Source organism: Zea mays, chromosome 9 (genome assembly GCF_902167145.1).
Source record: "Zea mays cultivar B73 chromosome 9, Zm-B73-REFERENCE-NAM-5.0, whole genome shotgun sequence".
Classification (NCBI taxonomy): Eukaryota; Viridiplantae; Streptophyta; class Magnoliopsida; order Poales; family Poaceae; genus Zea; species Zea mays.
This window is the reverse complement of record NC_050104.1, coordinates 42,369,991-42,393,566: the sequence shown is the minus strand read 5'-3', so window position 1 is coordinate 42,393,566 and position 23,576 is coordinate 42,369,991. Positions and strand designations below refer to the sequence as shown.

The 23,576-nt window shown below is 41.7% G+C and overlaps 1 protein-coding gene across 4 annotated transcripts; it reads right to left on the bottom strand.

Moving 5' to 3' along the window:
• Positions 1–12,890: 12,890 nt before the first annotated feature.
• On the bottom strand, positions 12,891–23,090 carry LOC100279861 (WW domain-containing protein). Of its 4 annotated transcripts, none has more exons than XM_023300977.2 (10): positions 22,676–23,090; positions 20,061–20,412; positions 19,722–19,843; positions 18,457–19,073; positions 17,178–18,364; positions 17,017–17,096; positions 16,318–16,413; positions 15,988–16,061; positions 13,993–14,137; positions 12,891–13,728 (listed from the first exon to the last, which is right to left on the bottom strand). In XM_023300977.2, the coding sequence occupies exons 4-10, from the start codon at positions 18,864–18,866 to the stop codon at positions 13,645–13,647; spliced, it is 2,076 nt and encodes a 691-aa protein (XP_023156745.1). In that variant the 5' UTR covers positions 18,867–19,073; positions 19,722–19,843; positions 20,061–20,412; positions 22,676–23,090; the 3' UTR covers positions 12,891–13,644. The 4 variants fall into 4 exon arrangements, with proteins under 4 accessions (XP_023156745.1, XP_008658490.1, XP_023156746.1 ...); XM_008660268.3 differs by having other exon boundaries at positions 20,338–20,412; XM_023300978.2 differs by having other exon boundaries at positions 20,045–20,412; positions 22,676–22,971.
• Between the last annotated feature and the right edge of the window lie 486 nt (positions 23,091–23,576).

The window sequence follows — 23,576 nt, the reverse complement described above, 5'->3', positions numbered from 1 at the left end:
ATGACAACATCAAGACCCCTGGAGTTACTTCATATGGACCTCTTCGGACCCGTCGCCTATCTAAGTATAGGAGGAAGTAAGTATGGTCTTGTTATAGTTGATGATTTTTCCCGCTTCACTTGGGTATTCTTTTTGCAGGATAAATCTGAAACCCAAGGGACCCTCAAGTGCTTCCTAAGGAGATCCCAAAACGAGTTTGAGCTCAAAGTGAAGAAGATAAGAAGCGACAATGGGTCCGAGTTCAAGAACCTTCAAGTGGAGGAGTATCTTGAGGAGGAAGGAATCAAGCACGAGTTCTCCGCTCCCTATACACCACAGCAAAATGGTGTGGTAGAGAGGAAGAACAGGATGCTACTAGACATGGCGAGGATGATGCTTGGTGAATTCAAGACGCCCGAACAGTTTTGGACGGAAGCCGTGAGCACGGCTTGCCACGCCATAAACCGGGTCTACCTTCATCGCCTCCTCAAGAAGACTTCGTATGAGCTCCTAACCGGTAACAAACCCAATGTGTCTTACTTTCGTGTATTTGGGAGCAAATGTTACATTCTAGTGAAGAAAGGTAGGAATTCTAAGTTTGCTCTCAAAGCTGTAGAAGGGTTTTTGTTAGCTTATGACTCAAATACAAAGGCGTATAGGGTCTTCAACAAATCATCGGGTTTGGTTGAAGTCTCTAGCGACGTTGTATTTGATGAGACTAATGGCTCTCCAAGAGAGCAAGTTGTTGATCTTGATGATGTAGATGAAGAAGACGTTCCAACGGCCGCAATGCGCACCATGGCGATTGGAGATGTGAGGCCACTAGAACAAAAGAAGCAAGATCAACCTTCTTCCTCAACAACGGTGCATCCCCCAACTCAAGAAGATGAACAGGTTCATCAGGAGGAGGCGTGTGATCAAGGGGGAGCACAAGATGATCATTTAATGGAGGAAGAAGCACAACCGGCACCTCCAACCCAAGTTCGAGCGACGATTCAAAGGAATCATCCCGTCGACCAAATATTGGGTGATATAAGCAAGGGAGTAACTACTCGTTCTAGATTAGTTAATTTTTGTGAGCATTACTCCTTTGTCTCTTCTATTGAGCCTTTCAGGGTAGAAGAGGCCTTGCTAGATCCGGACTGGGTGTTGGCCATGCAAGAGGAGCTCAACAACTTCAAGAGAAATGAAGTTTGGACACTGGTGCCTCGTCCCAAGCAAAACGTTGTGGGAACCAAGTGGGTGTTCCGCAACAAACAAGACGAGCACGGGGTGGTGACAAGGAACAAGGCACGACTTGTGGCAAAAGGTTATGCCCAAGTCGCAGGTTTGGACTTTGAGGAGACTTTTGCTCCTGTGGCTAGGCTAGAGTCAATTCGCATATTGTTAGCCTATGCTACTCACCATTCCTTCAGGTTGTTCCAAATGGATGTGAAGAGCGCCTTCCTCAACGGGCCAATCAAGGAGGAGGTGTACGTGGAGCAACCCCCTGGCTTCGAGGATGAACGGTACCCTGACCACGTGTGTAAGCTCTCTAAGGCGCTCTATGGACTTAAGCATGCTCCAAGAGCATGGTATGAATGCCTTAGAGACTTTTTAATTGCTAATGCTTTTAAGGTTGGGAAAGCCGATCCAACTCTGTTTACTAAGACTTGTGATGGTGATCTTTTTGTGTGCCAAATTTATGTCGATGACATAATATTTGGTTCTACTAACCAAAAGTCTTGTGAAGAGTTTAGCGGGGTAATGACTCAAAAGTTTGAGATGTCGATGATGGGCGAGTTAAGCTATTTCCTTGGGTTCCAAGTGAAGCAACTCAAGGATGGGACCTTCATCTCCCAAACGAAGTACACGCAAGACTTGATCAAGCGGTTTGGGATGAAGGATGCCAAGCCCGCAAAGACTCTAATGGGAACCGACGGACACATCGACCTCAACAAAGGAGGTAAGTCCGTTGATCAAAAGGCATACCGGTCTATGATAGGGTCCTTACTTTATTTATGTGCAAGTAGACTGGATATTATGCTTAGTGTATGCATGTGTGCTAGATTCAATCCGATCCAAAGGAGTGTCACTTAGTGGCTGTGAAGCGAATCCTTAGATATTTAGTCGCTACGCCTTGCTTCGGGATCTGGTATCCAAAGGGGTCTACCTTTGACTTAATTGGATATTCAGACTCCGACTATGCTGGATGTAAGGTCGATAGGAAGAGTACATCGGGGACGTGCCAATTCTTAGGAAGGTCCTTGGTGTCGTGGAGTTCTAAGAAACAAACCTCTATTGCCCTATCCACCGCTGAGGCCGAGTATGTTGCCGCAGGACAGTGTTGCGCGCAACTACTTTGGATGAGGCAAACCCTCAGGGACTTTGGCTACAATCTGAGCAAAGTCCCACTCCTATGTGATAATGAGAGTGCTATCCGCATGGCGGATAATCCTGTTGAACACAGCCGCACAAAGCACATTGACATCCGGCATCACTTTTTGAGAGACCACCAGCAAAAGGGAGATATCGAAGTGTTTTATGTTAGCACCGAGAACCAGCTAGCCGATATCTTTACCAAGCCTCTAGATGACTCGACCTTTTGCAAGCTGCGTAGTGAGCTAAATGTCTTAGATTCGCGGAACCTGGATTGATTTATAGCATACATGTGTTTTATGCCTTGATCATGTTCCTTAATGCATTTTGTTGTTTATTTATGGTGCTCAAGTTGTACAAGCACTCCCCGGACCTCACAAGTCCATTTGCATGTGATGCACACATTTAGGGGGAGATGTGCTACAACTTGACCCTTTGAGGCTAACTGTGTGCTTGAGTTTGCTTAATTTAGTCTCAAAGGAGGATTGAAAGGGAAAAGGTGGACTTGGACCATGCAAGACTTCCACTGCACTCCGATGAAAGAGTAACTAATTCCAAGTTCATCTTTATACTCTTATTGCCTTTTTACTCTTAGTTGAAGATTTTGGTGAGGCAATGGGGTTAAAGGGCCAAGATTGATCCCATTTTGGTGCTTGATGCCAAAGGGGGAGAAAATAAGGCCAAAGCAATAAATGGATCAGCTACCACTTGAGAATTTTGAAAATAGTAGAATAGAGCTTTTGGTTTGTCATGGATCAGCTACCACTTGAGAATTTTGAAAATAGTAGAATAGAGCTTTTGGTTTGTCAAAAATCTCTTATTATCTCTTTTGTCAAAAGTTGGCCTCTTGTGGGGAGAATGGTTGATTATGGGAAAAAGGGGGTGTTTTTGAAATCTTTGATCAATTTCTCTTGGAACAACTCTCTTTATGTCTCAACAAGTGTGTTTAACTTAGAGATAGGAAATTGAGGTTGATTTGCAAAAACAAACCAAGTGGTGGCAAAGAATGATCCAAATATGCCAAATTTGAATCAAAACAAATTTGAGTTTTCAATTGCATTGATGTTGCACTTCTTTTAGTTGCTTTTTATTGTGTTGGCATAAATCACCAAAAAGGGGGAGATTGAAAGGGAAATGTGCCCTTGGGCCATTTCTAAGTATTTTGGTGATTAAGTGTCCAGCACAAGTGCCTAAGTGTTAAATTGTGCCAAGGACTCAAGAAGTGCAAATCAAGATTAAAGGTATGTTTCTAGACTTAGTACATTGTTTTGAAGACTAATGTATTGTGTCTAAGTTCTAGAAACAGGAGAAACAATTTTGGAGAAGTTGGCTGTGTACAGCCAAAAGGCTGCTCGGTCTGGGTGCACCGGACTGTCCGGTGATGCACCGGACAGTGTCCGGTGCGCCAGGCTAGCGTCTGTCAACTGGCTGCTCTCGGGAAGCGATTAACGGCGTACGGTTATAAATCACCGGACTGTCCGGTGGTGCACCGAACTGTCCGGTGAGCCAACAGTCGACTAGGCCAACGGTCGGCCGCGTAATCCGCGCGCGACGCGTGGCAGAGCCAACGGTCAGAAGGGGGCACCGGACTGTCCGGTGTATACCGGACTGTCCGGTGTACACCGGACAGTGTCCGGTGCGCCAACGGCTCTGAACCGCCAACGGTCGGCTTCGCCAAAGAAGGAAAGAAATCCGCACCGGACAGTGTCCGGTGCGCCAGGCGACAGAAGGCAAGAATTGCCTTCCTGGAATGCTCTCAATGGCTCCTAGCTGCTTTGGGGCTATAAAAGGGACCCCTAGGCGCATGGAGGAGCACACCAAGCATTCTCTAAGCATTCCTAAGCACCAAGACTTCAATTCCACGGGATAAACCACTGTGTCCATCTGTGATTGATCTTCTTGTGGTTATCGTGTCTTACAAGAACTCCTATCTGGCCACTTGGCTTTATTGTGCTAACTCCTCATCAAGTTTTGTGGCATCAAGTTTCAAGTTTCACAGGATCACCTATTCACCCCCCCCCCCTCTAGGTGCTCTCACTATCCGAACGTGATCAGATAAAGATTTGAGTCCTTATTGGATCACGATCAGATCGGATCGCGAGTCCTTATCGGTTTGTGGATGTGGCCCTATATAATGCGCATGATAGCCATCGTAAGAAACCATCCCAAAACGAGTTAGGTTTTTCCTATACTTATACTGCACCATTGTTGTAGTCTTCTTCATCCTCGTGCATCTATGATTGAGAGAGCGGGCCTCTGGAACCTATCGCCTTCGAGATCCTACACAGGGAGAAGGCGAATAAGGTTTTGGGAAGTGTCTTCACACGGCTGCTTGTACTCTTCTCCACAACTGTCGTAGACATCGTCGACCCTACCGCTTCCATGTCGTCAATCAGCATGTTTAATCAATACGCATCATTTGATCTAATCCCATACTTTAGTTTATCTGCTATTATAGATGTGTGTTGTGTATTTCTTACTAGCCTGTTAGGGAACAACCTGCTAGTTTATTTATTGTTGTTCATGATTTATATTTGGAATTTAATATAGAATATATCTATTTTCAACAATTTTGACCTTAAAAGTCCAAGTGCATGTATCCTACAAGTATTCAAAACTTGTATGCACACTTTTAGGGGGAGATTACAGTTTGATTTTTTTAGACTAACACCTTTTTCAAGATTATCATGTGTGTAGTACTCTCATTAAAGAAACATAGAATCTTTGAGAAAGACAATGTGCTTCCACTGCAAATCAGTACAACCTTTCAACTGGTATCTACAAATTGATATCATCTTGTGATTGGTATCAAAATTTTACCAACATTTACTTGCTTTCTCCACTTGACTAAAATATCACAATAGATTTCATTCAACCCCCCTCATGTATGATCTATGCATATGTTTTACAAATTTCTTTTGATACCTATAGAATACCCCACACACATAAATGTAGGATTTATGCATATGTTTTACAATTTCTTTTGATATTTATATAATATCCTTTTTCACATAAATTTAGGGGGCGATCACACACATAAATGTAGGATTTATGCATATGTTTTACAATTTCTTTTGATATTTATATAATATCCTTTTTCACATAAGTATGTATAACAAACAGGGGAGTCTAGTCTTTATAGCAAACATGAAAATTCTTGGTGGATCCTCTTTCGCTTTCAAATTTAGTTTTTAAATGGGGGAGAATTCTTTCCATAAAGGACGAATTCATCCCAATAGGGGGAGAGTTTCCTCACATGGGTATATCTTTTGCATTAAGGGCTAGTTTGGGAGTCCAAAAATTGGAGAGGATTGGAGGGGCTAAAATCCCCTTCTTATACAAAATTGAATAAGGAGGGCATTTTAGCTCCTCTAATCCCCCTTCGGTTTTGTGGCTCCCAAACTAGCCCTAAGGGAGATTACTTCATCAAAAGGGAAAACTTTCTCTATGGAAAAAATTCTTTGTAAAAGGACAAACTGTTTGACCCTTTCTACATGTTTCAAATATCATCCTTTTCGGTGTTTGATTTTAAAGGGGAGAAATTCAAGGACCAAAGCAAACTTAAGTTTATCAAATACCAAAACTATTTAAAAAAATCAAACACTTTCAAGTGGTTAATTTATGGTTTATGGAGTTAGGGGAGGCTTAAGTCCATAATATCACATGATGGAGGTACTTTTATTACATAGGCAAAAACATGTATTTTAATATATAGATTTTCAATTACTATTTTCTATCATTAATATCTTGCCTTCGCACATGCATCCTAGCAAATACTCCCTCTGACCCAAATTTAAATCCATTTTAGTTAATTAATAGATTCATATAATACTTAATGTATGTGTTTTATATTTGTGTCTAGGTTTATCTTCATCCATTTGAATATAGACATAAAAATTAAGAGCTAAAACGACTACTATTTTGAAACAGAGGGAGTAGATTGCATTTTTCATTTGTTATTTATAATATTTTCTTATTTTAGTTGTGTTGTCATAAGAAAAATGGACATCAGCCAATTTGATTATGTTATTTTGATGTTTGGTGATCAACATAACCATTTGGACTAATGTGTTTTCTAGTGTTTATGTGTATAGTTCAAAGGATGCAGCGTGAACTTGGACAAAGGAAATGAGGCCATAAAGGAGATTAACACCTCAAAGAAAGACATTAGAAGGCCCATTAAATACTTAACAAGATCATACAAGAGTTCAATACAAAAGACAAAAGAAGCCTAAACGAATAAATATGAAGAAACGAAGAATTCAAGCTACACAGAGTACACCGGATGTGTTCGGTGGTATACTGAATTTCACACCGAATAGGTGTGCTGCCTGAGCTAAAGAAGCGGTTAAAGATTTAGTGCACCAAACATGTCTAGTGGTGTCACACCCAGATTTAAGGGATAAAGCCGGGTGCGTCTCATATGTGCGACAAACAAGAACATCACATATAATGACAAAGTGTATAGAGATAAATGTCACAAATATCATTATTATATAGCGTAAGTCTTACAAAAATAAATGAGAACAATAAAGCGAACTAAGTATTATTCCTTGGCGTCATAAAGCCAACTCGGAGACATCACCTAGATAAGCTCGTACTCCTCGTTGTAAGACTCCTCCTGGACCACCTGTTCTTCTCCTGTGGGGGGTTTATATATCGCAATAGTGAGCTCACAAAAGATCATAGCTCAACAAGTTATGGGGAATAATGTGCATGAACTCACCAAAGGTGGGAGCTCATGTGAAGTGTAAGGCTGAACAATAAATAAGGGTTACAGATGAGCATTGCTTTTAACAAGTTGGTCAAGTTTTATTAGCTATTACTAAATGTAAGTAGATACCAAACCAGAGTAATAATAGATCAAAATTAATAACAAAACTGCAATGCGATGTAGATGACAAATTAAATTTAATTCCATAAATTAATCATGCGAGAGTCCTGAGCTGCTCATGACCGCGAGCACGGCTAGTATACCAGTTTTACACTCTACAGAGATTGTACCCTTTACCCACAAATCATGTCACCCGATTGCCAAGGGGTCTAGAAGTCCCACTCATCTCTACCAAGGAGACGAGGCAGGGTAACACTACGAGGCCTTTACAAAGTTCCACTAGCTTCAAAAAACCTGCTATAGTTTCTAGGGAGCGCAATGCAGGAATCCCCTGTCTGACCGCTATTGCAGCAAAATCAACCCGAGAACCTCCCTACACTGACAACTCCCCTACTGCCCTTGCCCCTTTCGAGTAAGATAGATCTCCACTAGCTTTCCTAATTAGTCAGCCAAGGGCGTCCCATTCCACCCTTGTGGTGGCACGTGTTTCTCAAGTTAAGCTCCATGTTCCAATTAACACAATAGTCTTATCATGAACAGAATAAAACAATAATAATAATAAAGAATGACCATGTGTAATAGTTATCTCAACACCCAAAACCATATATAGCAATAGCAAAGACTACCCAAAAGTTAAGGAGTAACAAGGTGTAAAGATGACCAAGCTAGGGTGACCTATTGGGTCCCATCAAAATTAAGCCTATACATGCCAAAATGATTATAGAGAATATTATTGGGTAAATAAAAGTGGTCAAGGGCACAACTTTCCTTCAATGAGCTCCTGCTCAGCAACTTCTACCTGCTGAACACCTGGATCCTCGGTCCCTGGTTCGTCTACTCGAAGCAATACAAACAGACATGGTATAGGAGAAATTAGCATCACACCAGACATGAGTACACCATACATAATAATAATCTATGCAACGTAACGAGATCATAGGTTCAAGAATCACTAAATTTGGAGTTACAGATTACGAGTTATGATTTTCCGAAGGTTTTATGTGTTTGGTACAAAAATAACCAAGTGATTAATTTTAATCTAGGTTTCATGCTAAAACAGAGTTATTAAATGATAAACAATATTAAAACAAAATTATCGCAACTGGAATGGGTTAAAGAGGAGTTAAAATGAATTTTCTATGAATTAAACCAGTTTCTGAGATTATTTTTAATACTAAAATTTATTTTCTATTTTAATTTATTAAACCTGAAACCAATTTGGATTGTGCCCGCAAATTCCCGAGAACCCGTGGTTTAATCTGTAAAATCTTGGGCTCGGTTGTAATTACTCTGTGGGGGTTAATTTAGTAAAAACTCAGGGGTTCTTTAGGAAGACTTCTAGGCCGAAGGGTTATCCTAAGATCTCGGTCGTCGGATGTGGAGCACACGACCCAGATTAAAATGTGTTTCCCATGAACCGGTAAAGTCACAGTAGTCGTAGGATCTAATATCGACAGTCGAGATTTAATGTTCCGGAATCGTCCCGCGACCACCTGATCTAAGGTCGTTGCTTATCTTTACTCCCGGCGAAGCGTTACGCGGTGTTCGATCCGGACCGCACGATCGTGATCCAACCACCCTGATTTGGTTCTGGGGTGATCTAATCCTAGTCGTTCATCACTAATCTGATGGACACGAGCTTGTCTTCAACCCTGACCGAGCAGGGCGACGGCGCAACAACCCACCCGGTGCAGGTTCACCGGCGCTCTCGACCGAACTGTGCCCAAGCCCCCAAACCCCGAATTAACAGGTATAACACAGTGCTACGTACGAGGCGGATGCAACTGAAGACTCAACAGTGATGGATTCGATACCCAGAGAACTGCCCACGGTGAAGAGTGGCTTTGCGGCGAGTAGGGCTCTCCGGTGAGCAATTGGGCAAGCCGCGGTCGGTCATCGAGCCCCGAAACCCCACCAATCGGTCCCACCGGTCTTGGTTAGCACCCCCGGCTACCCAATGGTCGTGCTCCGACGATGCCGAGTAAATAAGGCGGCGGCGGATCTCTCTTCTCCCTCGGTATCTCTTCCGGGATCTTCTCGCGGTATGATTCAAGGCAAGAGCAGCGAGGATGGGTTGGTATATGGGCAGGCGGGTCACACGGCCGCAGCTGGCGAGATAGTCGCAAGCGCTCGCCTGAACTTCGGAGGGGAGGTTACGCAGACGCGCCCGACAAGAGGAACAGAGCCGCCTGACGTGTGGGCCCGGTGCGCCAGTCCATGGTGGCCACGCGCGCACGGCGAGTGACTGACCGGTGGGTCCCACCCGTCGGCGCCAGATTCCGCAGTAAGCCGCGTCCGCACGGTAAGTGGGCCGAAATGGGGTACATGGCCCAGAAAAGTTTTTCTTATTTTCTTATTTTCTTCTTTTATATTTCTGTTTTCTTTTCTTCTTATTTTTGAATCTCAGTTTGAATTCAAATATTGTTGTGGATTTTGTACTCAAGTTAAAGGTGTAAATTGAACATACCAGTATAGAAGGAATTTATATATATATATATATTGTGTAGTATTTTTTTCCTCTTTCCTTTTCTATACTATTTCCAATTTCCAAATTGTAAATTAGGTTAAATCCCAATTTGGACACTAATATATCTTTATTAATATTAATATTATTAAATGCACAATAAACTCCAACATGATGCGTCAATTATTTATATGTCATTAGTTAATTATTCTCTTTAAACATGGTTATTCACATGTTCTAATAAGTGGAGGACAACATATATAAGAAGATTACTCTCTCTTTATTAACACCACCAGTCGGGTATTACAAGTGGTGCACCAAATGTCACACCAACTACGACACTCACAGAGGTTGCAAAATGCAACCGAGACGTGTATAAGGCATCGAACATGTCTAGTATATTACCAGTGGCGCACTGGATATCCAAAGGCTTAAATGGTCTACAAACGGCTAGTTTCCAGCAGCTAGTCAACATAGAAAGCACCGAACCTGTCCTATGGCACACCGGTGGTGCATCGAACACATTCGGTGCTTTGCAGAAAAATCTGATTCCTTCGACCACCTATTTTAAGTGTGGAGGGCTATAAATATCAGCCCAACCAGCCATTTCTATGTGTGGAGAGCCAAGAATCATGGGCCGATTTGTTTCGGCTTTTTTCGGACGAGCTTTTCTGAGAATCTGGCAATGGGGAGAATCTAGCTGTGGGGAGAATCTGAATATCGTCAGGATTACGTGTGGAGGGAGATGAAGGGGTTCATAGGGTTTTGGGTCTAGAAAGTGACGGATTCCTACTTTCATGGCGATTCAACTGATTTTTTGTTCACATTGATTTTAGATGGTTATCACCAAAGTGATTCTCACAAAAGCTGGCTAAAAAGCTAGGTGTTTGGCAGACTGTAGCAGCTTCTGATGGTTAGAAGCTACTAAGAAGCTGAAATAAACAGGCCCATAATGTGTTCATTGAGACTCCAATCCTTTAGCTAAAGGCACACAAGTGCTAATAGAATCACTCAGTGATTAGTGTGAGTGCTTTATGAAGTCCTTAGTTTAGTTGGACCGCTTCATAGCTCTTGCTCTAGGTTTATTCCTAGTTGATTAGAGTGAGGTTAGACACCCTCAAACCCCTCGACGCTTGTGCGCGTCGTTGTAATTGTACCAAGTTGTGATATCCTGGCCTCTGTGGATGTTATATCCTGGTCCAAGGCTTAATAGAATTAATAGAGTACTCATACCAATAAGGTGCATCTTCTTTTTCGGAAGTCTATCTCGATAGAACCTCTGGGTTAAGCGTGCTTGGCCTAGAGCAATCTTGAGATGGGTGATCGACCGGGAAGTCTTCTCGGGTGTGCATGTGTGAGAATAAGGTGTGCATGAGTGATGATATAGTGCGCACAAAAGACTCATGTTGGTCTGTGGGGATGATATATGATCCTATAGAGCTGCCAGGAGTAAGTACCGCTGGTACAGGAGTGGACAGGTTACTACAAATAGTATCAAAGCCTATCAAGGTGCATCTCTTTCTTGGAAGTCTATCTCGAAAGAACCTGCAGGTTAAGCGTGCTTGGCCCAAAACAATTTTGGGATGGGTGACCGACAGGGAAGTCTTCTCGAGTGCGCATGAGTGAGAACAAAGTACGCACAAAAGACTCGGAAAAAAATTTGGTGCAGCCGGCTGCAAACCAGAAGGTTTGCAGCCCCTCACAAAAAAGGAGGTTTGACCCCACCTGCAGCAGCATTAACACAACTAAAACGTTATCTGATGAACCTACAGGTGGGGTCAATCCTCCTTTTTTGTGAGGGACTGCAAACATTCTGGTTTGCAGCCGGCTGCACCAGATTTTTTTCCAAAGACTCGAGTTGATCTATATGGATGATATATGATCCTAAAGGGCTGCCAGGAGTAAGCACTACTGGTCCGAGAGTGGACGAAGTGTTACACAAATGGGGTGAGAGTCTTGCGAGATCACACCAACTACATTTGTAGTGTGGCCGCCATCATGTACTAGAGAGAACAAAGCCGACGAAGTTTCAGCTAGAAGTTCGATAGTGAAGACATTGGGAAGCATCTGAGAAAAGCCAGAAGTGGAGCACCACTTGCATGAAGAAGGCTCACGACTATCTACGAAGTTACTCAACTGAGTGCTTGACCCTCGTGTGAGCTTTCCTTCACGTAGAGGCATCAACGAGGATTAAGAACCTTGCATGGTTCTTTACCTTGGTAAAAATAACGGTACGTCAACAGGAGTTTGCATCTCTATCACACTTAAACTTCAGCATTTATATTGCTTTCTTTGGCTGCATGCTTTACCTTTCCTAGCTTAGATTATAGGCTAGTTGGTATGAGTCAAATATAGATTGTATAACTCCATTTTGCTGTAGAGATAGCAATACTTACACAAAACCTTAGTTGTACTCCCGTTTGGTTATCCGCATATGTTTTATTTAAGAGGATAAAATTAGAGGCCTAGATTAGAGCGAAACATAGAAGTCTTAATTCACCCTCTCCCTGGTGCCCACGTTCCTTTCAAACATGTGCATTGACATTTAGAACTAGGTGATAACCTTTTTGGATATTCCTTACCATTTATTGATCTTTATCAACTAGGACATGAAAACCTTTTAGAGCTAGTTTGGGAACAACGTTTTTCCAAGGGATTCCAATTTTCCCAAGTGAAATTAGTTTATTTTCCCTTGGGAAAATTGGAATCCCGAGGAAAAACGGTGTTCCCAAACTAGCCCTTAAGCTCATTTTTCTATATCAATGTAACTTGTCATACCATATAGCTACAAAATATACATTAGTCACCATAATCTTTTAATCTTTTATTATTATAATTAATTACTAAAACCAACCGAAGACATGTTTTCAAGGGCCTAGTAAGTTGATCGCAAATAGAGACAAGGTCAAGCATCACTGCTCGATCTACAGGGGACCACTCGATCAAAAATAACCTATGCTTGGTTTGAGAAATACGTTAATTCATCGTGGTTCGACTCCCAACGTTTCTTGGTTATGAAATAAAAATATATTGATCCATCCTTACCTTATTCCTTAGACTATCTGTCAGGTATCCTATTTTATCCCCTATTTTAAATTTTACTTTATAAATAATACAATCTCCCCTATTGTATTTTACACAATCTACTGCATATAGCCGTACAAACTACATTACCTTATTGAGGAATCACGCTACCAATCTTTAAAAAAATGAAGATAGTACACCAACCTATGTAAAATGGCTTGTTAGGTCAAATAAAACACGTACAAGGTCCTTATCATTATCAAGAGCTCTAAAAATGAAAGCTTGAGGAAGAACATCACCTTATTCCTTACAAACTACATCACCAATTATTTCTTACAAACGAATAATAAGAGCCCTAGAAATGAAAACTATGAAAGAAATTTGAGTGACTATGTGCTCTCCAATCATCAAAATAGATCATGTTGGAGCTTCTCGTAGCACGAAGATAGAAAACTAGAAACTGAGCATCATTAATTCATTATAAGAACTTCACTTTCCGTTTTCATTCTCTAAACATCCTTGGCACTTCTGTTCGTTCTTTTAAAACTCCAGGAGATATCTACAACAAAATTGATCTGCCCATTGTACAGCACCATCTACATGGTTAAATTAAGACATGCTTGTTTGAGATTATAATCTGGCCAGATTATATAATTCAATATTTTTGAACTAAGTGTACGTTTGTTTACTCGATTATATAAGTTGGATTATAATAAAAAGGGTAGGAGGATAAAATATCACTGTAGGACCATAAATAAGCTGAAATAAGCTAGTATTGAGTAGCTTATTTTAGTTTATTTATGATCCCAATGTGTTATTTTACCCTCTTAACCTTTCACCATAATTCAGCTTATATAATCTAGAAGGGAAATAAACAGAGCCTAAGTAGTTCAAAATATATTGGATTATATAATCCGAACACATTAGAATTCCAAACAAACATGCCCTTATCCTACTGTTCGTGACCGCACAAGGCTGTAGATTTTCATTTTGTTGGCCGCTCCCAGGACGTCTCTGACGTGAGGTTGTTCCCATAATAGACTTGCTTAGTATACTCATCCAAGTATGCCTGCACAAATAGAATAATGCAAGTACGCAGTGCTAAGGACTTTGTAACAATGGCATGGCAGATAAACAAGGTTTTTACAGTACACTCTACAGGAATAGAGGATACACTAATGACCAATGTTTCGTGGTTCACTTCTTTGTATCAGTTGCAATAGATATCGAATTCTTGGATGCTGAAGAGGAAGCTACCTCTGATTCTATGTATGTAACTTTAAGCACAGCTCAGTATGTTAGCATCCGATATGCTACAATCTAGAATACTTACCTGCCAACCAGTAGGAAGATCCTTGGAGAGCTCTGCTAGATCAGGAGGTCCTTTATGCTGTTCGGAACTACCTAAAGATGCAGCAACAATGTCATCTTTTGACTCATTTTTTGCTTGAGCCCTTTTGCGTTTGACACGGTCACGCCTGCAAAGATTCAAACAATCATCGCTACAGCTACCCAGTAAAATCCATACAAGAAACCATATAGCCATTCATGATGTTCAGCTTTAGAATACCAAGGTTCTCAGCTATCCTCATATGTTATCAGACAGCCTATTATTAAATGTAGCTAAAAATGGGAGTTCCTTAATGTAACCTGAAGAATGTACACTAAACATGGCATTAAACGCTTAATGCATGAGCAGCACTTCTCTCGGTGTGGGGAGTATTGGGTTCTAGACTTTTAGTTCAAATTTTAACTAAATCACAGAGCCTTCAAATGAGAATACCTACAATGCAAGCACGCCCTTAAGAGCATCTCCAAGAGACTCCTCATTTTTAGCTCTATATTTGACTATCTATTTAACTTTTCATAAAGATTACACTCTATATGTAGCATCTCACTCCAACAGACTATCTATCTAGTTTGGCTAGTCAGGTGGCTAGCCAAATTTGGCTAGTGAGAGAGTCAATTTGAAGAGCCGGATAGCTTGACGAGTCAGATAGCTAATCTGTTGGAGAGTTATTTTGCTATTGAGTAGCCAAAATGTGGCTTAGCGAGTTATTTAGCTAGTCTCTTGGAGATGCTCTAAGGGTATACCATAATAAGAAAATACTAAACTAATATATTCCCTTAAGTTTCAAGAAGCTTGCACTGAACTGGTCGTCTTTCAGCTATCAGCAACCTAAAAGCTTTCCAAGAGGCCCTGATTTCAAGTCGTCGACTATCCGTCCAGTCGGTCATGGGAGGCCGACTTGGGAGGCCAGCTCGACTTTTCTGGCAAGTCGGTCGACTTGCCAGCGACTGGAATATATTAGTCGACTAGTCGTCGACTTGGTCGAACTAGTCGGCCGACTTGTCCCTAATTCGGCCCAAACAGCACAAAGGCCCATTACACACCACAAACCCTACCTCCAACAGCCGCCTCTAGTCCCTCTACCGTCTAAACGTCGCCCTGCCCGCCGCCAGCCCCTCCTCTGCAGCAGCAGCTTATCTATCTAATGGAGTTTATTTCCTTTCAAGTTTGAACTATATTTTCTTGCTATTTGTTTTCCAATTTGAACTATATGGCTGTTATGACTTGTGAGTTTATGACTTATCACTTACGTGGCTGATTTGGTTCAGTTTGAGGCTTCAAATGAGGTAAGACTTGCTGTTTATTTCAGTTTCGTTCAATTTCAGACTTCAAAAAAGGTAAAACATCCTCTTTCTTCATATATAATTGATATATTGTCTATATGAAGCCATTACATAGGCAAAACAGCCACTATATTGGCAAGTCGACGACTAGTCAACTGACTTATCGACTAGTCACCAAGTCGGTACCTTGTCGACTCGACTCGACTTACCGACTTGAAAACCTTGCCAAGAGGTGTTTTGTATGGACTCGAACCACTTAGCATCGGTGTTGCCATGCAGAGAACATATAGAAAAAGGATGTTGCTTCTTTTTTATACTCTTACAAAACATGCAAATCATTTGATGCAAGGGAAAATCTACTTCAAAATACAGAACAAACATATGCACAGTATTCAAAAAACTATTAGGCATGGCAGAGTGATAAAAAAATCCACATTGACGAGAAAGATAGGTACTTGAACTAGTTAGAACATTTCCTTGTAACACAAGTTTTTGATGCAGGGAGTTCTCTGTTTCTAAAAAAATCAGGCCAAAAAAGAATGTTTGACTACTTTTAAGCAAATAGGATATCAGTGAGTGAAATGGTGAGAAAGAGGAACAAAACTGGCCATAACCATGACAAATGCCAGAAAATTTGTGGTAAATTTTGTATCTATCTATTAAAACCAACCATCATAAGGGAAAGAAAGAGTACCAATCACCACGAACAGGAATAAAATTGGCATTTTCCTGAGCTTCTCCACTAGCTATCTGTTGTTTCCGCCATTCCTGTATCAAATGGGGCGCAATTTAAATTCAGAGATCTGAGATTTTTTTGCATGCATGCTTTAATGGGAGGTAAAAAAAAAGCAGGGGCAGACCCAGTGCCAAAGGCTCCCACATGAGTGGGGTTTAGCGAAGATAAACCAAGTCAAGCCTTTCCCCACAGATACGGAAAGGCTGCTTCAAACCAGGGACCTGGTGACTCAGTGGGACAGCTCTCACCACTGCACCAGGCCTTAAAGATAGGTAAAGAGCAATTTACCTCTATTTCCTTTTGCCGCTTCCTTTCTAATGCCTCCAGAGCACTTTCAGGCTCCTCTTCCTCTTCGTTGCGAAGTTCCTCTTTTGCAGCTTTCCACTGTTAGAAGAAAAGCAAAACAGGCTGATTCAGCAAGTGATGTTGCTAGGGCAACAATTATTTACACATCACTACTGACCTTAATTTAAACCTTACCACGAAAGCAGACTCATAAAATAAACTAGAAAATGGTTACCATGAACCAAAAATGACAAGGAAACAGACGGTTAAGACGCAGAGTCCACTATTTCTTCTTGACATGATACATAGGGAATCTTGCAAAATATACCATGGTGTTAAACCCTTGATATTTTACACTGGATTCTTAGATAGTTGAGACTTGAGACCACATCTCAAATCAAGAGTAAGAAACTAGGATTTGTTCATTCCATGATTATACAGGAACATGCTAAAAAATTGTAAATTTCAGGCACAAGTCACCACTAAGCGCCCGTTTGGGACTGCTCCGTTCCACGTATTTCAACTATGCTTTTTCAGCTAAACAGGTGCTGCGACATAAACTCTGCTCTATGAAAACATGAGAGCACCCAGAAACTCCAGGTTTTTTGTGAAGCTGCTCAACGGTGGAGTTGGTGAAGCAATCCCAAACAGGTCCTAAATATTTGCACCAATATGCAACAGAGATCTGTTGTAGAGAGCAACCTTATCCACCAAACTTGAAACTTTCTTATTAGACCTCAGAGACGAGGTAATACCAACAGCCCGCTTCTTGTTACGAGTAACTACAGAACAGCACAAAAGATCAAACAATATGATGAGGGTAAGATAAATTGTCCAAATAATTAAATCCAAAATAGGATTACCTTTGGTCAGATTTTTAGTACTGCTAGAAGGCTGTGTAGAACTTCCCAGGACAGATGGCGTTCCTGCGCCTGATGTTGCTACTACAGCTTGGGTCAAAGGTACAATACTCGCATCATTGGATATAAGTTTATCAGGACCTTTGAGATCTGAATTGCTATTTGCAGAAACAAGAGAAGCTGAGCTTGTTTTGATATCTGCTGCGCTGCTAGAAATGGCAGAGATTGATGAAGCATAGTATACAGAATGTTCAGCTGCTACTGCGCTGGCAGCCATAGTGACTGAAGGATGGGTATAATAAGATTCTGGGGCAATAGATGTGCCATCAACAGAAACAGATACGCCACTCCCAGATACTGGTGCATAATAAGAATGCTGTTGTGCTTGAAGGACATGAGGCTCACTCACTTGCATATAGTAATTGGCATTTGTACCTTCTGTACCTACAATACCATAGTACTCCATTCCTGAAATTGTATACCCAACATTTTCTTGAGCGATATATGGCTGAGGAATGGCATCCACCTGAACATATGATGCAGCTGGCTCTTTTGGAGGGTCTGGAGGAGCTGGTTCATTTTCAGGTGGTGGAGGTGGAATCCATTCCTCTTCTGGTGGAGGCGGAGGGACAGAATTATCCTCAGGTGTAGGATCTTCAAATGATGGCAAATTAGTTGAACTCAACTGTTCTGATGGAGGATGCTCCTTTTTAGGTACAGAACTGCAATGTGCCTGCTCTTCGACGTTATCTTCATCAACTTCCATTTCCACATCCATATCTTGGTCATTGTCAGATTCAACTTTTGGAGGAACTGCTGCAATATCCCTACCTTGTGAATCCTGAGCAGATAATATCGAAGTTGGCTTATCAATCTCCACATTTTCATCGATAGTAATCCCAGGACTAACCTCAGATTTCAAAGCCTCACCATTGGAGGGTGTTGTCAGGTCAGCTCCATCAGGTGCATTGTGTTCAACAACCTCTGTCTTAGAATTCCTATGTTCTGTATCTGCATGGTAGCTCATTTCCATCCTAGAAATGGAAGAGTCTAGTTGCTTAAGGTGCACCTCAGCATGCATCCACAACGGGAGCAAAGAAGACCCATACGATGAAAGTGCATTGCAGTCTGATATCCGTATCCCGATTTCTCTCCTTATCAATTCAAGACCTTCATTCAAGCCACAGAGCCTACAATGATAATAACTCATTAGTTTTCTGCACTCTAAGAACAATAATGCATGCAAAGTAACAAAAGATATGACTAAAGAAAATAAAATCACCTTTCCAACAGGTTCAATCTTTGCAGCAAATCATCACCATATTTTGCAAGATACAAGGGATCAATGTCCATAGGCTCATGACTGGCGATAGGAGCAGCATAAGCGTAAGCATCTTGAGTAACCTGTGCACTTCCACATGCCATTCCAAAATTAGCAAAAGTTGATGTGCCATTCCCGACAGACATGTCACTTGGGTACGCTTCAAGTGTGCTGTGAGGAAGAACATGGGCTTGAGCTTCTATTGAATAGCCCACATCAGAAGGAACAGATGCAGTCGCAGCTCCTGAAGCTAATCCATTTGGTATGTCCCAAGACGTTTCTCCAGTAACAGTGTTCCAGTAATAACATTGATTACTCTGTTCATGCATTATTGCTCTCCAATTTCCACCGACTTCACCAACAATTTGCATGCCAGATGAATCAGGAACAGATTCAGTTGATTTCACATTCTCGTCTTGTAGAATTGGCTCGGGAGCAATAGTGTTTTCTGTAACACTTTGGGTATAGTTCTTAATATCACCAGCTTGAGGTGCTTCTTGTTGATCACCGACAGAAACCGATGGTTCAGTTCTTGCCACGCCATTATTACCAGCTGTATCCACACACGGACTAGATAACTGAAATAAGCAAAATATATCATTACAAGAACCAAAAAGATGGCAAAAAAGTGAGAAAATGTTGCTTAGCTGCAATGATGTCATCTAAGGCTCTAACAGAAGATAGATGCAATTACATTTTACAAAGAAGATGAACAAAATACATTGTGTGAAGCACAGTTATGGTCTGACCAATATAAAATAAGAAAATTTATTAATTAACAAAAGTAAACTCATTACATTTAAGGCCACATTGTTAGAAACTTCAGCCAATAAACACTTTCACTAGCTTTGGAGTATACTTTTCCATAATGGTAGAGCCAAATTTCATTACCACGAAGCAACAAAATTGCAAGCGTTAGGTTTGAACTACAGCGACACAGAAATAGAAGCAAAAGCCATCACCTCTGAACACAAAGGGTTCAGCCAGCTAGGAAAACTCCCTAAATAAAACTACTTAAAACAAGTTACAACTAACTAAGAAGTATAACAACCATAGATAAACTCCACACTCCAGAAACACTGGTTACAAGCCGACGGCTAACACTGCACACAAACCAACTTTGGCATATTTGGTACATATAGTACAATACTAGACTAGGTTTCTATGTTTAGCCAAGAAGGTTCAACCTGTTTGACCGACAGGACAGAGTAGGAATATGGAATTACCTTAGCACTAGCATCTCCAGGACTCCTCTTAGCTTCATCAGTGGGTTGATCTGTTGTTTCCTCATTTTCCTCTTCATCATCACTATATTGCCCAAGCAATGCTAGAGGATTCTCCTTTTTATCTGAAATTAAAATTACATGAAATCTTCAGAAATAAAAAGGGTTTTGTGGTGTGGCAAAATACAGTGAAGCTCTTTTCTCAAGCATACATAATGAAATCAATGGTGTTGTAAAAACTAAATAGAATACTGTATTGTTAAAATTATTAACGTAAAGTTAACAGAAAACTGGCCATAAATAAGACCAGGTTAGAAGCTACATACAAAGAAAGAGACATACGAACCGAGGAGGGAACAATCACATCCAGAAATCCCCATGCTTAGATGCTGCCAAATGAGAAATTGCCCATAGGCATTCACTCAGTTTTGACAGTGGCAGCTCAGTAGAATTTACTCAATGTTCCTTGCAGGCCAGCAACCCTACATGTATCTCAGAACCAGATTTGCGGAGGAATACAAGCTTGTACACAAATCCAAATTTCCACCATATTTATGTTCAATAATCCATAGGTATGTCTTCTTTACATATCCCTTGGAAGGAAATTGATGAAACCCACCTGAAGATGAAGTGGGAACCACAGTCTGTTGGTCACGGTTTTCACCTCCTATTCCATCATTATGTGATGCCTCCCCTGCATGTTACAGTATCAAGAGTCAGTTTATTCGCTCCATGCCAACAGGTCACTGCCAATTTACCTGAATCTCATTAATATTCAGTGTCTACTATTACAAGAATGTGTAGTTTCTTGTCACCCATGTAATGACACATATAAAAGAAGATATCTAACCGTAAAACCCCTACAATCAGAAGCAGCTGATGCAAACAGTTGCATTAATCATCCTTCATAGAACCCATCATCAGTTTTTTTTTCTGTTACCCTAATTGGCAATTGGCATGTGGGTAATATTTGCTTCCATTTTTATTGCTTCGTTGATAGAGGAGACTAGTTGGTTGTGCAATGTGCATAATTACTTAATTAGATCTACACCCACCCAAAACCCATCTATTCCCCTAGCTCCACCAGCACAACCACTCTCTGGCCCAAACCCCCAAAATACAGGCAAGGTGAGGTATGCTTCAACATGCATGTTCGGTTACTTCCATTGTCCTAGTTCCCAAGTCAAAGATACTTCAAAATATGATTTAAACATTCAAACATAGGGCCATTGTGGCATTCCATCAGTGTGTTTGTTACTTATTACTCTCTCCGTTCCAAATTATAAGATATTTTGGATTTTCTAGATACGAAGTTTTTGCTATGCACTTAGATGTACACTATGTCTAGATACATAGCAAAAATAATGTATCTATAAAAGCCAAACTGTCCTATAGTTTGGAAGATAGGAAGTATGTCTCAAAAGAAGGTTACTAATCAATATGGTACACAATGTTATTAAAACGACGTTTAAACTACAAAACGTTGACAGTGTTTAAACGCTGAAACGTTTTACAATCTAATGTAAAACGTCGTTTTTCTGGCGTTTAAACGCCACGTTTTGTACTTTAAATGCTGGATATACATTATGTGTCACATTTTTCTCGTTTTACTCCTGCCCAACCATCGAATTGGGCCCAGCCCAGTTAAGAACCCACGCCTACCGCAGCCTTCTCTCAGCTCCTGCGGTATCACGCTCTCCAGCCGCCGCCACACACTGTCGCCAGCACGCACGCGACCGTCACCATTCCAGTCCGCCGGCCGCCGTGCACTCCCGTCTGCTGTGCCCTGTCCTCATGTCCGCGCCGCCACTCTAGGATCCAGGCTGCCGCTCCAAGTCCAGGCCGTCCTCCCGTCCGTCGTGCCCCGTCTGTTAGTCTCCCCGTCCTCCAACCACTGCTGCGCCACCGCTCCAGCATCCGCACTCCGCAGCGTCTGGTGCTCTGGAGGACGGCCAACAGTGTCTAGTGGTGCTCGTCAGAACCGGTGCCCTCTATATCTGTTGACAGTGGACAACACGCCTCTGTCTGTTGGTTGCTGCTCGCTTGCTGGTATATGCCTATATGCAACACCACACTGCACACGCTGTGTTGCTTACTTGCTAAACCATTTAAAGTTCTGAACATACACATCACACTGAAGGTATGTGCCTATATGCAACAACATTTGAAGTTTGTGTTGCTCACTTGCTAAACTATTTAAAGTTCTGAACATACACACCACACTGAAGGTAACATTTGAAGTTATGATATATTGAAATTTTCCTATGTTGTTTTCAACTACGTTTAAACTTCGTTTAAAACGTTTAAAAGTCAGAACTCCACCATGGGTGTTTCATCGTTGTGTCGTTTAGTAACCTTGATGGTACACCGAAAGGGTATGCCACTAAAGCTATTTTGTTCTTTGGGTCTGTAGATTTGGGTGGTTTGGTCATTCACGTGACACAGCCTCCCAAAATAGTAGAGAATTTAATTATGAATTGTAATAGATTTGCGGTGAAAGGGGCTGAAACTGTGACGACTGTATTTCTCGCTATATCACTGAAATTGTAACAGGCTTGGTGCACGTTCAAACGAAGTAGCAAAAACGTGACACGAAAAAGTTATGGGGCACACAAAAGTGGCAAGTCCAAGCAGTATCTGGTGATAAAGACCAACCCAATGACTTATCAGGATAAGTTCGATGAATCATATTTACCCTAAATCGAGCTGTGTGATTCAGAAGACCGGACAAACCTATTTGCGGGGTACTAGGGAACAGATGACAGTGCCAAACAGATGACAGTGCCGCTTCCCTATTTTACACGATCCACCGAAGAAAGCCTAAGATTCAAGCTTGACAATTAGGGCGAGCGACCAAAGATCGATAGCAAATCTCAAAACATGTCAAAAAAAAAGCTAGGGCACATAGCGATTAAACACAACCACATCGAACCAAACCGGGCGGCGGCGGTACTTACCGGGGGGGAGATCGAGGAAGAGGTCCAGCTTGACCCTGCGGCCCGCCGCGGCCATGGCAGCCAGGCGGCGCTCCTTCCTCCTCCCCATCGGCCGGGCACCGAGGGTTTTCGATGCGTCTGTGGTTAGAGTTTGGAGGTCGAGGTGGGGAAGCCGCGAGGGTCTCCCGCAGTTTCACCGAACGGAGAAGGGGAAGGGGAAGGTGAAGGGACGGGAAAGGTGAGCCGCCGGCGGGCGCGTGGCTTCGTGGCGTGGTTGGGCGCGTCGAGGCAAGGGAAGTGAGGGAACCTTCTTCGGTTCTCTTCTTCGTCTCCGCCACGACCTATCAGATCTAAACAGCATCTAAAGCCCATTTAGTTGGTCCAGCGCCATAAAATCAGGCCGGTCTTAAGATACGAGATTGTTTTTGGCTGGTCCGTTGAGGGCTTGTCCGATAGGAACTAAAACGGATGCATCGGAGCCATTTAGAAAAGTTTGGTGCATTGCATGATCATTTGGATTTGGTCAATAATTTGAAAATTTGTACTCAAACTGACATGGCAAATAAAAGAGACACAATATTAATGTGAGGGGTGAATAGGTGATTCTATAAAACCTTAACTAAAAACAATAAACTTGGTCTACAAATGAAGTTAGTGAAATCTAAAACCAAGTTCAATTAAGAATAGAAGGTGGATTTTTTTGCTTACTTGCTCTCACAAGATGTGTATTGAAACTAGAGCAATATTGAAAGTGAAGCAGAAAGCTAGAAAGAACAAAATCGCAATGAAAGAAAGTAGAACAAAATCCTGTGTTCGGTCGAAGGCCTACCTCCATATTTTGGTGTCTCAATGGACGAAGGTTGCACTCAACCCCTCTCATGAGATCCAGAGATCAAACTTGAATATCACGGTTATCTTCCTT

Bases quoted from the DNA above. Each gene is read 5' to 3' on its own strand.
- LOC100279861 (XM_008660268.3), bottom strand. From the start codon at position 22,763: ATGGGGAGGAGGAAGGAGCGCCGCCTGGCTGCCATGGCCGCGGCGGGC. The intron at 19,074-19,721 runs GTAATTCCATAT...TGCTTATTTCAG, and splicing joins CTGGAGATGCTAGTGCTAAG to TTATCTAGTCCGTGTGTGGA. The intron at 16,414-17,016 runs GTTGCTCTCTAC...TTCTTCTAACAG, and splicing joins TTTCAAGTTTGGTGGATAAG to TGGAAAGCTGCAAAAGAGGA.